This window comes from Ursus americanus, chromosome 6 (genome assembly GCF_024610735.1).
Source record: "Ursus americanus isolate L20-20 chromosome 6, mUrsAme1.1.p, whole genome shotgun sequence".
Taxonomy (NCBI): Eukaryota; Metazoa; Chordata; class Mammalia; order Carnivora; family Ursidae; genus Ursus; species Ursus americanus.
In genome coordinates this window covers 13403512-13419055 of record NC_142132.1, presented here as the reverse complement: position 1 = coordinate 13419055, position 15544 = coordinate 13403512, and the positions used below count along the sequence as shown (strand labels likewise).

General features: G+C 45.7%; 1 protein-coding gene across 1 annotated transcript in view; it reads right to left on the bottom strand.

Annotated features, from left to right (window-relative positions):
• LOC123795993 (uncharacterized) overlaps window positions 1-15544 on the bottom strand; it is a 111081-nt gene that overhangs the window by 50544 nt on the left and 44993 nt on the right. Inside the window, exons 3-4 of the mRNA XM_087862503.1 lie at window positions 9542-9651; window positions 1364-1479 (exon numbers count right to left, since the gene is read on the bottom strand). Coding sequence (XP_087718629.1) covers window positions 9645-9651 — 7 coding nt within the window. The 3' untranslated portion in view covers window positions 1364-1479; window positions 9542-9644. The remainder of the gene's footprint in view (window positions 1-1363; window positions 1480-9541; window positions 9652-15544) is intronic.

Here is a 15544-nt window from a genome sequence, read left to right as displayed (position 1 = left end):
GAATGAGGCACGGGACAGAACAGCATGCATGGGATTACAAAATGATCCCAGATAAAATGATTTCGGGGTTGCTCAGTGAGGAATTGGAGGTGACCCTAAAACTGCCATCTCCTCCCCCCTCCCTCCAAGAACTCCCATAAAACCTGGCTGGGCCCTGACCTGGGAAAATCTGCAGAATGGAATGGGAAGCCCTTTTACCCAGAATATAAGGAGCAAGTCATCACTAGCTGGCATCTGGGCTGTAAATACCTCGGAGCTTACAAAGTAGTTTCACATGTTTTACTTAAAAGTGAAACAAAATCGAAAAAAGGCTTTCCCTGAGAAATTATCACCCTTTGGTTTTGGGGTTGAAGATGACTCTGAGGAAGTGTGAATTGCAAGATCTTTTTGAGACGCTATCTGGCAGTGCCTCCCCTAATTTAAACACACATTTCCCCTGGCTCAGCAAGCTACTCCCGGACTCCAGGGGGCAGTCAGACCCCAGGGGAGGGGCACTGTGATCATCACAGCGTTGTTTCTAATAAAAGCAAAATCAAACCAAACCAAACCAACAAGACCACCTAAAGCCCACTTGGGAACAACCTAAACGTCCAGCAACAGGAGACTGGTTGATAAAGTCATGGTTACTATGGAATCAATTGTTGTGTCCCCAAGACTCATTTGTTGAAAACTAACTCCCAATGTAATGGTACTTGGGGGTAGGGCCTTTGAGAGGTGACTACACCTGGACAATGGGGCCCTCCCCACCAATGACACCATGATGTAATTAGCACTAATATGCCCCCCTCCGTATTAGTACTAAAACTAATGAGACCACACAGAGCTGCATTGCCCCTTCTACCATGTGAGGTGACAGTGAGAAGACAGGCATCTCTGAACATGGAAGCAGGGGTTCACCAGACACTGAACCTACCAGCGCCTTGATCTTGGACTTCCCAGCCTCCAGAACTGTGAGAAATAAATTCCTATTGTTTATAAGCCACCCAGTCTATGCTATTTTTGTGATAGCAGCCTGAATGGATTAAGACAATGGTACATTCCCCACAGTGGGATGCAGTGCAGCTGTTAAGAAAGAACGAGCAGGGCCCTATCTCATGAGCGGGAACAATACCCCGGATGTAGTGCTAAATTTTTTTAAAAAGCAAGTTTAGGAATATGTGTCCTGGTTTTGTCTGGGGAGAAAAAAGCCAGTAGATCAATAAAGGCATTAAAAAAAAATCAATGATACACATCTAAATAGTAATCCTCAGAAGAAAGGTATTGGAAGGAGAGAATTTAAATATATCTTTACCAGAGTACTTTATATATTGTGTAATTTGGTTCTATATTTACCAAATAAAGCAGGGAGGAACTCCTGACTTACCGCCATCCCAGGCAGTGGAGGATGTGTCCTCTCTGGATGTCTGGTGTGTTTTTTCTGGGGGTCAAGGCAGGACATTCCAATTCCTGATTCTCTGCCTCCATCCCAAGAAGGGTCTCCTGCACAACAGTATGTGGAGGGTGAATGGGAGGCAGGGGAGAGGGCTATAGCTCTAGCCAGTTCCTCTAAACCCCTTATCCCACCCATCTTCATCCACAAACCCTCCTGAATAACCAAGAAACTTGTAAAAAGCCCGTGTTGAGGATGGGATTTCTAAGATGGAGGTTGCACTTCCACACGCAAAGGGAGTAGGTGGAAAATTTGACAAAACCCTGGAGATGGCTGGCAGAGTCCCAGGAAAGCTTAAATTATCTCCAGGCTTGGATTTTTCCTGGTAGAGACTTCAATCCTCTCCATCCCCTTGCATGGGGCAGCCAGCTGACAAAGGAATGTTGAACAACATTGGCCCCTGCTGGCCACAGCCACTTCCGCAAGCCAAGTCTCCCCACTTCCGGTCTCTCTGTACCCCACTCTCTGACCATTTCTGGTCTCCCCACTTCCTTTCTTGAGTCTCCACTTCCTGCCTGTATTCTTCTTACCTGTGTCTGAAGCTGCCACTCAATGCCCTGGGGCTGGCCTGGGAGCCCAGACCCCTCTTTGTCTCAGCCCTTCGGCGTTGGCCCCTTACATGGGTAATTGTGCCCAGGAGGGCCCCCTTGGGCCCCACAAACTGCATGGTTTGGAGTTGTATCGGCTGAGTTCCTTTCCTGGTTTAGTTTTCTCTTTTTCCCCTGTTTTTAGCTCAGGGGTGGGGAGAAGCTAGGAGGCAGAGGAGGCTTTGAGAAGCTTCTCCGCCAGGCCAGCTATGACTTGGGCTGAAAGCAAGAGGCTGAAGAGGGGGTCCAAGCTCTGCAGACTGGGCGGGCAGCACACAGCAGATGGTCCAGTTTCTCAGACTTCCTCAACCCCGAAGGTTTAACAAGAGGTGACCCGCCACTGGCTCCTCCAACAGGGCCTGCCACGAACGTTTCCAAAGCACACTCCCTCTAGGCCCTGGCCCGAGCCCCAGCAGACTGGGGGCTTGGGTCATTCGGCATAAAACATATTCAGTGAACAATGACTCCCTGCACGTAAGTGGCAACTTTCCACTGGGTAGAATTTATTTTCCACTTGAGAAGCTAATGAAAACCAGTCATGGTGAAAAACCCAGCCAAAGAAAGAATTTAGGCTTTTCCTTTCTTCAGTAGAATAACACCAGGCTCTGGGTGGTTCTTTGTGGAATCAAGACCTAGGGAGAAGAGGGGGCGGTGACACCTGGAGTCCCTCAGACTCCTGTTGGGACCTGAGCCTTGGAGTGGGATAGGCAGCTGAGTGGGGTTGGCAATGGATGCGGGGCAGGAAACGTGCTCATTCTTGTGAGGGTGGGTATGTAGAGAATGCCTGGGCAGAGGAGGATTCTGGAACATCTAAATATAGTGGGAAAGTCAGAGCTAGAGAGCCTGAGAGAGATAGAAACTCAGCTCAATAAATCATACACTTGCTTAGCTGTTTCTCTTTTAGTTCTCTGTGCTGAAGTGGGTGCAGGGAAGATCTGGGCTGAATCTCACATGCTCCAGGTTTCTGTTCTCTGTTCGTGGCTCAGTTTTTCCCTCTCAACATGCTGCCTTCACTGGGGTGTTGGGCCTAGTTGGATCATCCTTACCAACAGAGTACCCTACCTCCAGGAAACTGCTGAGTGCGTGTTCTTCTCCCTGATCACCCAGGAAGCTGACAGTGTGACTCACTTCTACTGGCCTGTGATCTTTTTGATGCTCTCTCCCCTGCTTAACAATCTTCAATGGCTCCCTATTGCTTCCCAAAGTTCCACTTTTTAGTTTGCCATTCAAAGCTCCTTATAATCTTGCCCCTTGCCTCCCTTCACAGCTGAAGGCACTGCTACCTTGAAAGCCTCTTCGATTCCAGAATAAACGCACCGCACACACCCCCTAACTGTACTCTTCCACACCCAGGTGCTTTTTGTATATGCTATTTCTGCTCCAAGAATTCCTTTCCCTTTGGCTTTGCCTGCTGGAGATTCTCTGAGTCTTTCAAGAAGCAGCTCCGATACTATTCTTCCTTCACTACAACTTGCACTGCTCTGAAAAGCCATTCCCAAGCTTCTACGGCAGCGTGGGCAGGTTAGAGCACTCTGGAGACTGAGAGGCGGTCACTCAGACCTTGGCCACGTGAATCTTTCAGAGCCTCAGGATAACAGGACTTCCTGCGTGGGGTGGGAGGAGGATTACTCATGAAATGAGGCACGCAAAGCCCCCGGAAGCACTCAGTTAATTGCTGATGGGAATTATATTATCAGACATTATTGGACATTTTGAGGACGGGCACCGTATCTTACTCATTTTTGCATCCCCAGCTCCTGAGACAGAAGCCAGCTGGGGAGTTTTACTGTGTTTGTTGAAGAGAAGGATGGCTGCATTGCGGTGTGTTATCTGCCTCTCTCTCTGTGGACATGTGTCCAGTTAGGACTACATCTTCCTAAGGATACTGGTCCTCACTTCCCCACCATGCATGGCTTACCAGACACACAGCGACACGGCAAATAGAGGCAGGAAGGGGAAAAAGACGACCGTTCGAGCCTGCCGGTCCTGTGGGGGTAGGCACTGGAATTGTGCCCATTTTACAGATGAGGAAACAGGCTCAAAGAAGTACAGACTTGGCCAAGCTTGTGACTGGAGGGGCTGGGAATTGAGTACAGGCCCCTCTGAACCCAGAACTTGGGCACACAGACGCCAAGCGCAGAGCAGGAGGTGGGCACTGCTAAAGCACACATGCGCATGCTCTGCGGGTAGTGAGCGCTTTCTCCTGAATTAGCCCATTCACTCGAAGGTAACCCCAGGAAGATTCTCTCCAGTTTCGAGCTGAAGAAACAGAGGCTTGCACGAAGTTGGCCCAGTGCATCCTAGCTGCCTCTCACTGCAGTGTCTCCCCTTGCTGGCCAGGCATGACCTCCCAGGCCCTGGTAAGCTTGTCTTTAGAAATCTAACCCTTACCACAGTGCTACTTACCCCTGGAGAGTGCTCACTGCTCCCACCTCTCTAGGCTGAGCCCAAGGAACCAAGCCTCATGCGCAGACAGAGGGGTTTAGGAACCCTGAGGGTCCGTCAGAGCTGCAAGCCAGCAGCCCTCCAGACTGTGGCTCTCACTGCCCGGTGGACCTCAGCCACCTGACTCCAGGCATCTCTCTCCTCACTAGGTACAAAGCCTCAGCTCCCTGAACAGGGTTCTGATCCTGCGCTGATTCCTCTTCAGGGGTCACAGCAGCTGGGCCCTGGAGTCCCCCCAGGGGAGCCCTGTCCAGCGGTGTGGACCAAGCCGAGCCCTGGCTAAGCAGGTACCTCCACTTGGCCCCCTAACACTGTTATCAGAGTGGCTGCCCCGGATGTGTCCTTAACATGGGATAGGGTGGGGTTCCCCTGGGAGCTGGCGGCTGGGTGGGAACTTGACCTCTGGCCTCCTCTTGGAGGTTTGGGTGATGGGCTAAGTTTACTGCCAACAAAACATTAAAAAATATATCTGTGTATGTGTGAGACAGGAGGTGGGAGGTATTGGGGTAACAAGAGAAGGCCGGATTTTTCTAAAACGCCTGAGTATCTTGGCAGAGTTCGACGTGTGCAAGAACACAAAACCAATTAGCTGCTTGGACCCAGCAGGGTGCTGCACCTGGACTTCCAGGGATGGGTAGGTGGGCTGAGGACCAGCTGGGGGGGAGTCCTGCCCCCACAGCCCTCAGCCTCCACAGCCCTACACCCATGCAGGCTCATGCAAGGCCCCTTCTATGGAACTCCTACAGCACATCGTGTTGGAGGAACTCAGTGGCCTTGGGTATGTCTGGCCTCCTGGGGTGTTTATAGTCTGTCTAAGGCTGGACTTGACTCCAGCTCGATAACATTCTCGGTTTTTGAAAACAAGCACAGCGCAGCAGAAACCTTCTTATCTGATGTTATTAGGACTGGCGGTTAGGTGGTAAATTGAAAAGCCTAAAGAAATGCCAGGGGAAGGCTTGCTAGCAACACGGGCCCAGCGTGCAGTGGGCAGCCTTATGCAGGAATAGAAAGCAGAGGTTAGCCACTGCATCAGTTAAACGGAATCTGGCTAGGAGAGATTCTCCCACATAAAAAACAAACGGCAGCCCTTACACCCAAGTTGAATGAAAACTGGATGCAGAGTTGTATGACCTCCCCTTCAGAGCGCAGTTAAAAGAAAAAAAAAGGAACCGTCAACACTCTGGGCCATTTAAACTCCTATCTGTTTCAGATGTCAGGGGAAGGAGATATGCAGAACCATCTGGGAGCTTCAGAAGTAGAAAGGAATTCTGGGCCATAGTGAGGGGCCCCCACAGAAGTTGGATTCAGAGAAATAAAGTGGTCTTCTGAGAATTAAACTATGAAACAAACAAAATAGGTCAGAGCAGAGAACAGATAAGACCTTGTTTCACTTGATTCACAGTATTAACATATCTAAGAGAGAATGTGGTCTTCAGAAGTGAGTGTGTATGTATGTGTGTGAGTGTGCGTGTGAGCTTGTGTGATGGTGCATGAGCGTGCGTGCGTGTGTGTGTGTGTATTAGAGTGTGAGAGTGCCGCACCAGATTCACTTCCGTGGAGAACCTACTACCTCTCTGGTCACCTCTGGAAGAAAATCTAGCATCCAGGAACTGCCTCCTCTCGTCCCCTCCGAAACGTGCATCCCAGGGTCTGAGCAAGGACGAGGCTGTCCAGGGCTTGCACTGCCTGCCTTCTTATCTCCCCTCCTCTTTTCTGGAACTCTGACACTCCTCAGCAGCCCTGCCTTTATGATTATAATGAGAATCCTCGCTATTTGCTGACTGAATCAGTATGTGTTTCCCCGAAGAACATGTTTTTATTTCAAGGGAGTTGTAAATGTGGGCTCCCGGCTGTTCTCTGGTGCTCCTGGTGGGGACCGCTCCAGGCCCTGGCAGGCACCCTCTGGCATTCAGGAGCAAATAGGATCCTCAGACTTCCAGACAATCCCTGCCCCCCTCCTCTGCTCTGTCTTCATCTGCTCAGATGTGCAGACCTGGCGCCCAGGAATGCCCTCCCTTCATTCTCCCCATCTCTTACCTGCTCTGGAGAGAATACATACGCAAAGTCAATGACAAACAAAAAAACTCAGTGACGGCCCAAGAACTCCTAAGTTTTCCAAATTGCTGGCTACACTTCCTCTAACTTTACATCCCTGCATGCCTAAGCAAGCCTGCCCCTCCGGGCCCAGCCCCAGCAGCTGCAAGAGTCTGCTCATTTCACATGCTTTGAGAACTGCTGCGGCTCCAGGGACCAACCTCTTTCGATCTTTTCCCAGTGGGGTGCAGCTAAGAAACGGGGTCTCTGGGGGTGGGGAACAGAGAAGGAGCCCAGAACTCTCTCAAATCCAACTTTTTCAAAGGCTCCTTTGGCTTCCCACAGGGAAAACCAACCAGCCAACCAACCGATCAAGCAACCAACCAATAAATAGACCTAGTGAATTTGCCACTGGAATCCCAAGGCAGATAAAGAACTCCCAGTCAGTAGGGTTGTGGCAAAGAGCTGTATCTCTATCCCAAGCAGCTCTATGCTATATGTGGGAACTTGAAAGAAAAGTCTAGAATTTTCTTTGGGCACCCAGAAATTAGGTTTCTGTCCTCAGATTCAAGCTGAAAATAGTGGTTGGAATTCTGGTGTCAGTTTGCCAGAGAAGGGGGATTGGGGAAGCACTTTGGAGATGACATGATTCCTAGCTAGTTCCTGTGGCCCCGGCACTTGCAAAGGGCTTTGTAAGGTAAAGGCTCTACAATGGCCCCCTTGTGCTCATCAGAGGTGCAAAGAGGCCAGTGCTTTGCCTCCAATCCTTTTATTCTTTAGAGCAGAATCTTCCAGTTTGGGTGGGAGAAGCAAAGCCATTTAATAATTCATTTCTTAATGAAGAGTTAATCATTTTTTAAAGCCTTCTGTCTCTTTTACCAGCTGACCCTATAATTAGACCAAGCATGATCATTTCCTGCTGGCTCTCCAAAGCAAGATCTATTAGTCAGGGTCTATCAAGAAACAGATGGCATGCTCAAAATAGGATAATTTAACAAGTCCTTAAATAAAAAGAGAACTATTTACAAAAGGTATAGGGACGCCAAATGGGATAGTACAGGCTATGGGGCTAATATCTGATTGTGGGGCTTTTACCACCCCTGGGCCTGGATGGGTAAGGGGAGAGAGCATTACGGGAATCTGGAAAGAGACAGTCAAGAGGATCCTTTTGAGAGGAGCTGGGCCTGTCAGCCAGGGGTGTAGCCAGCCAGAGTGACCCCACGAGAAGGAAGCCAGATCAGTCTCCTCCTTCTCCCAGCTCTTCTCCCCCACCTTCACCCTATCCTCCCCTGCACTCACCCAACCTGGTCAGAAGCCAGAGGGAAAGGAGCCTTTTAATGTAGGCAGGTCAGTCCCGTGGGGCAGAGAGCAGAGCACGGAGGGTAGAGTGCACAGGGGGCTGGGGAGGCAGGAGGAAATGCGTGGCGTTCATCCTGGACCCCACCTGACTCCTTCCTTCTGAGGCTACGGTGACACAAACATCTTGTCATTTTACTCTTGATCCATCCACTCTTGTGTTGTTATCATTATAGTTGTCTAGATATCTTATCTCCCAAACCAGCTTGTAAACTGGGGATAGAGATAGTGTCTTACCTCCCATTCCGCCTGCACCTCCCCCCCACCCCCGCCGGCCCTGGGTCCCTCTCTTGACACACACACCCACAATCCCAACAGAAGACAGAAGAAGATGGAGTGAATGACGTACTGGCTGACGTTTCTGCCCAAAGTGTCACTCTGCACAAATTTCATTGGCCAGAGCAAGTCTCATGGCCATGCCTAACATTTGCAGGCCGGGAAAGCAAAAATCCTTACATTTTCAGAAAGCGGAGAGCCAGAAATAGTTGGTGAACAATCCCCACCGTAGGCAAGGATGGCCTCCACCAGGGAGCCATGGAGGAAAAATTCATGGTTTTTTTAAAAACTTAATTGAATAGTAGGTGTCAATAAAAAGTAAAAGGATAAACAAATCAGGTGCCTGGGAATTGTAGAACTGTATGATTTTAAAATGGGCAGGCTGGCTTATATTACGGTATTCTGTTTCTGGCCGGTTTTGGCAGAGCCTGTTTTGTTTGATATGAACTGCTCCTGAGATGTGGATTCTTCATTTTGCCCCGTCAGGTTATGACATTGTTTTCCAGATTCTCATTTCCTTGGCTATTTATTCTTTCAGACTCCAACAAATCCGTACGGCTATGCTTGTTGATCTTGATGGTTTCTTTGGCTCCCCTCCCAGGAGAAGGTAGCCACTGCCGCTCTCCCCTCCCACTGTGGGTGGTGTGTTCCCCGAGGGCTCTGTGCCATCCCCAGGTAGTAGGTTTCATACTTGTCCACTCCGGGGCCCCCAGGAAACCCCTGAACCTTCCAGCTAGTCACTTCACCTCAAAACTAGGAAAGGATGAATTTAAATCTCCCGATCTGGGCAATCTCTGTTGAATGAACAAATATGTTCATTATAATTTTAAACCAAGTTCTCAGCATTATTTTCAGACGTAGAAAAGCATATTCAATCATCTTCAGAAACTGTCCACACTAAGAACTGTGAGGGTGGTGACCGTGACCAGCTAGGGTTACCATCAGTGTCTCATCTGTTCATCTCTCCAAAGAGATTGCCTTGAAAACACACGAGGAGGCTGTGACCAAAGGTGTAAAAGATGGTTACATTAAACAAAACAAAACAAAACAAAACAAACAAAAACAAGAACAAGAAACCAATGAGGAGGAGAAAGCATCTCTTCTCTGCCTCGTCTTTTTTTTTTTTTTTTTTTGTAATCTTTTGCACGCTATGAGCCCTGAAAGCAAACACAAATACTGTTTCCTCAAAGTAAATTGTTAAAGGAGTTTTTATGGCTGGACTTAGGCAGACAGATGTTTTATTTCCAATGGCAAACCAGATCTCCTAGAATGAACATTAATTCACGAGCTCTCTAGGGCCCTCTGAGCAGTGAGAAGGATGAAATTGACCCTTATCACACGACATACACAGGAGACAGGGATTGTAGCAGGAGTCTCAGAAGCCAGCAAGAGCGATGGTTGGTAGGGTCCTTACCTGCGTGCCTGAGGGAGTTTGGCTCAGGTCAGCTCTGGGACCTTCCTGAGGATCTTTTTAGCCCTGCCTCTTGTCTTCGGCTTTTTCAGCAATTCAAATTCTGCTATAGCCTGCCAGGGAGGAAATGAAAATGATCAGAAAGAGCAGCTCCCACTTCGATTATTGTTTTACCTGATTATAAAAGTAGTACATGCTCCCTGCAGAGAATTTGAAAAACATGAGACATTGAAAGAAAATAAAGAAAACCAGCTTTCCCCGCGAGAATCACCATCAATGTTCTGACTTCTTTCTTTCTCTCTTTAGCTTTTAGTTTTCTCTTTATTGATTTTTTTAAAATTGAAGAATAATTGGCATACAACATCATAATAGTTTCAGGTAGTGTTTTGTATTTATATACATTACGGAACAGTCACCATAATAAGTCTAGTTACCATCTGTCACCATACAAAATTGTTACAATATTATTGACACCATTCCCTAGACTGCACATTATATCCCCTGGTCTTATTTATAACTGGAAGTCTGTACCTCTTAATCCCCTTCAGCCATTTCGTCCATCCTTTCAACCCCTGCCCCTCTGGCACCCATCAGTGTGTTCTCTGTATCTATGAGACTGTTTCTATTTGCTTTTTATTTTTTGTTTTTTAGATTCTACATATATATGAAACCATGTAATATTTGTCTTTCTCTGTCTGATTTATTTCACTTAGCATAATACCCACTAGGTCCCTCCATGTTTTGACAAATGGCAAGGTTTCATTCTTTTTATGGCTGAGTAATATTCCATCGTGTGTGTGTGTGTGTGTGTGTGTATACATATATACAAAACATCTTTATTCATGGATCAATGGACTTTTAGGTTGCTTCCATACCTTGGCTATTGTAAATAATGCTGTGATGGACATAGGGGTGCATATGCCTTTTCAAATTAGTGTTTTCTTTATTGATTTTTAAGTTAAATATTTCCATCGTTCATTCATCATTATTTTTTTAGCACATACTACCATCCTGTTCTCAGTATTAGTGATATAACAGTAGAATAAATAGAGTCCAGTTCTCATGAAGATAAAATAGTATCAGAGACAGTTGTTAAAACTCAGTGAGTGAAAAGCCAATAAGAAAATCGTCAAATACTTGTAAATTGAGCAGTATGCTTCTAAATAACTCATGGGTCAAAGAGAAATGTCAAAGGAAATTTAAAAATCATAGAACTTAAGTGAAAATTAAAATATAACATCAAAATATGTGGGGTGCAGCTAAAGCAGAACCAAGGGAAAGTTTTACAGTCGAAATTCGTATAGTAGAAAAGAGAAATTATCTCAAATTAACAATCTAAGTTCTCACTTCAAGAAACTAGAGAATGAAGACCAAACCTAAGCCCAAAGTAAGCAGAAGAAAGGAAATAAAGGTAGGAGCCGAAATCATTGAAATTGTAAACAGAAAAACAATAGAGAAAGATCAAACGAAAAGTTGGTTCTTTAAAAAATCAATAAAATTAATAAACTTCCAGCAAGACTGACAAAGATAAAAAGATGACACAGATAATCATAAATGTGACCACCTAAAAGAAATGCAGCAATTCTTCAAACATCACAAACTATGAAAACTCAACCAAGAAAGAAATAGACAGTCTGAATAGCCATACAACCATTAAAGAAATCGACTTTGTAATTTGAAAAGCTTCTGAAAAAGAAATCTTCACTCTCAGATGATTTCACTGGAGAATTCTTCCAACATTTAAAGAAGTAACATCAATTTTACATCATCATTTCCAGAAAGTAGAAGAGGAGGGGACACTTCCCAACTCGTTTTGTGAAGCTGGTGCCCTCCCGGGGCACCCAAACCAGGCAAGACAAGAAGACAAGGAGACTTTTGGTTTCCAATATGGTAACTAAGGAGTTTAGAAGAGGCCAAATCTTCCCAACAAATAAAAAGCTGAACAAACCAAAAAATCCACAACTCTTCTCAGATCCACCCGAGAAGTGAGGTCACGGGGCAAATTTCTGCCCCCCACACTGGAGAAACAGACAGGAGGATACAGAGAATCACAATTTGCCAGAGCACAAACTCAAGGACAGAGCCTCTGGGGACATCAGTGAGGGGAGCGGAGAGGAACCCCTGAGCTGTAATTGACAAAGAGTTGGAGGCTCAGGGCTCCCAAGTCAGTGACTAAAAACTCCAGGGGCCCAGTCATGGGGGCCCCCACTTTTTTGTAAGTTTTATCTCCAGGAACTCCACCAGGTTCTCACCCTGAACATCTGAGAAAATCCCCTTGTGCTTCCAGCAGGCGGACGGAAAAAGGAACATTCTAAAGATAATTCTCTAAACACTGCTTGCCTTCGAGAGAAGCTATTTCCTTGAGACTAACCTATTAGGGTTGTATCAGAGCCTAATCGACCCGGGTGAGGAGACATACTCAGCTCCAGCCTGCTTTAGTCTTTCATGTGAAGGAAGGGAAATACCAACTCCAGCCCCATCCAGCCTTTCCCACCTAAGTTGAGGGCAGGGTGGGGACAGATGTACCCATGAGGTTCACAGTCCAGGGGCACAGACTCACCAAAAGACAGATCTAGGGGCACCTGAGTGGCACAGTTGGTTAAGCTTACAACTTGGTTTCGGCTCAGGTTGTGATCTCAGGGTGGTGAGATCGAGCCCGGAGTCAGACTCCATGCTCAGCACAGAGTCTGCTTAAGAGTCTCTCTCTCTCTCCTTCTGCCCCTCCCCCACCCCGTGCTTGCTCTCCTCTCTCTCTGTCTCTCTCCAATAAATAAATCTTAAAAAAAAAATTCTGAGATCTAATCGTAGGACAAACGAATGGTTCCCCACACACCCCACCGCTGCCCCAGTTTATGACTATATCCCTAAAGGCCTATTTATAGCAGTTCCTTTTACCTGGTCCACCATCTTCACATTTTTTTTTTTAATTTAAGGCATACTAAAAGGCAAAAACATAGTTTGAAGAGACTGAACAAGCATCAGAACTAGAGTCAGATATAGAAGAATGTTTGAATTATCAGACCAGGAATTTTTTTAAAAAACTATGAGTAATACGCTAAGGGCTTTAATACAAGCAATTCTTCCAGCAACAGTTGAATACTTTCTTCTTAAGCTCACATAGAACATTCACCAAGATAGACCATATTCATAAAATACAATTTAACAAATTTAAAAGAAAAGAAATCATACAATGTCTGCTTTCAGACCACAATGGAATTAAGTTAGAAATCAATAACAGGGGCGCCTGGGTGGCGCAGTCGTTAAACGTCTGCCTTCGGCTCAGGGCGTGATCCGGGCGTTAGGAGATCGAGCCCCACATCAGGCTCCTCCGTTATGAGCCTGCTTCTTCCTCTCCCACTCCCCCTGCTTGTGTTCCCTCTCTCACTGGCTGTCTCTATCTCTGTCAAATAAATAAATAAATAAATCTTTAAAAAAAAAAAAAAAGAAATCAATAACAGACAGATTGCTGGAAAATCCCCAAACACTGGTAGATTAAACAATACACTTGTAAATAACACATGGGTCAAGTGAGAAATCTCCAGAGAAATTTTAAAATATTTTGAACTAAATGAAAACAAAAATGCAACTTACCCATATCTGCAGGCTGCCGTGAAAACACAGTGCTTAGAAGAGAATTTATAGTATTAAATACATATATTAGAAAAGAAGAAATAGCTAAAATCAATCATTTAAGCCTCCACATTAGGAAACTAGAAAGAGAAGAGCAAATTAACATAGAAGAAAACCTAGGTGATCTTGGTATGGAAATGACATTTTAGATACAACACTAAAGACACCACTCATGAAGGAAGTAATTGGTAACCTAGACTTCATTAAAATTAAAAACTTCTGCTCTGCAAATGCCAATGTCATGAGAATGAGAAGACAAACTACTGACGGGGAGAAAATATTTGCATAAGACACATTTGATAAGGGACCATTACCCAAAGTATACAAAGAACTCTGACCCTCAACAAGAAAACAAACAACCGCATGGCAAAAGACCTGAATGGACCTTCCCCAAGAAGATACATAGACAGCAAAAAACAAAAAAAAAGCTTATGAAACTATCCTCCACATGATATATCACCACATAAAAGCTAATCAAAACAAGATACCACTACCTACCTATTGGAATGACCCAAATCCAAAACACTGACACCACCAAATGCTGACAAGGGTGTGGAGCGACAGGAACTCCCATTCACTGCTGGTGGGAATGCAAAATGGCGCAGGCTCTTTGGAAGACGGAGAGTGTGTTTCTCCCAAAACTAAACGTAGCCTTCCCACAGGATCCAGCAAGGGAGCTTCTTGGTATATTCAGTTCCCAAAGGAACTGAAAACTTACACCCACACAAAAACTTGCACACAGATGTTTATAGCGGCTTTATTCATAATTGCATTTAGTAGATGAAACAATAAATCTAAAAATATTCAATGGAAGTTATTATCTTGCCATATTTGCTTCAGGTTTTTTCTTACAGAGAAATAAAATATTACAGATGTAGCTAAACATGTGGTTCCAAATCCCATTCTCCCGTCTCTCTCATCCTCTCTCTCTCCCTCCCTCACCAGGGAACGTTATCCTGAAGTTGTTAATGTTTATATTTCTGGTAAATGTTTTAATAATATTTCTACTCAGTTATATGTTAAAAATATTTATACAGCACGACGTGTATTTTTAAGTAAATGTAAATGGTGTTATACAGTATCTCCAGTATCTATCCTTTGGTATCATCCATACACACACACACACACACACACACACACACACACACACAATTAACAACTGGGAGTGCACTGAATATGTGCTCTTAGAAATGTGAACACCTGCTTTTGAAAGTTTGACATCTTATGCTAGTTAACATTACATCCTGCTAGAATATATACTCCATGCGAGTTCATTATTGTGCCCCCAGCACCTAGACCAGCACCTGGCACATAGCAGGTACTCAGTAAATATTAGGGACATGAATGACAGATCCCTTTGGTCTCCTCAACTGCTCCATGAGATGGTTATTGTCCTTCCCACTGGAGCAGCAGCCGGCAGACATTAAAGAATTCACCTCCAACCCCCGAGTTGGCAAGTGACAAATGTACAATTTAAAGCCACCCAACCGGCCCCCAAAGCTCAAACACTTCTGACCTCTCTACACTGGGCAGTTGAGCTCAGTCATGACTTTGGGGTTCCAAGAAATGGTCATCTCCTTTGGGCAAGGCTGTGGTAGGTCTTACCCAACTCTGCACCCTCCATAGGAAGCTAGGGGAAGGGTGGGCTCCACTCCCAAGAAGGGGGTGAGCAGCAAATGTTGCAGAAAGAAAGATATCCAGGTACGTTTGCAGGACTGAGGGAAGAGGAAGTCAGCCTGCTGTATGTAAATATGCCAAGAGGACATCAGCCTTCCAGGTTCTAGAGTCTGGGGCAGAGCTGGTGGGGAAGGAAAGTAAGGTACCCTGATGAAAGTCTCATTTGTCTCAGCAAACACGTACCTAGAAAGCATGCTTGGGGTGCCTGGGTGGCTCAACAGGTTGAGTGTCCAACTCTTACTTGGGTCATGATCTCGGGGTCGTGGGATTGAGCCCCAATGGGATGGGCTCCCTGCTCAGCTCAGAGTCTGCTGGAAAGTCTCTCTCTCTCCCTCTCCCTCTGCCCCTCCACAGTTCTCACTTGCTCTCTGTACATACATACATACATACATACATAAAATCTTTTAAAAATTTAAAAACAAGAAAGCATGCTTTTGGTACAAATTGATTTTTTTGGAGGGCACACCAAAATGAAAGAATGAAGCATTTAATCACTCAGTGAGTAGCTGCCCCATATTGCACACACACACACGCACACAACAACAAACACACCCTCACACACTCACTCCCATGCACATACTCACAGGCTACACACGCACACACATCACCTCAACACACTTGGTTTGATTTTATTTTCCCCATCTCATGTACTGAATGAATGAAGAGAATCGGCAGAGTGGCTTGGGTTTTTGAGAGCAT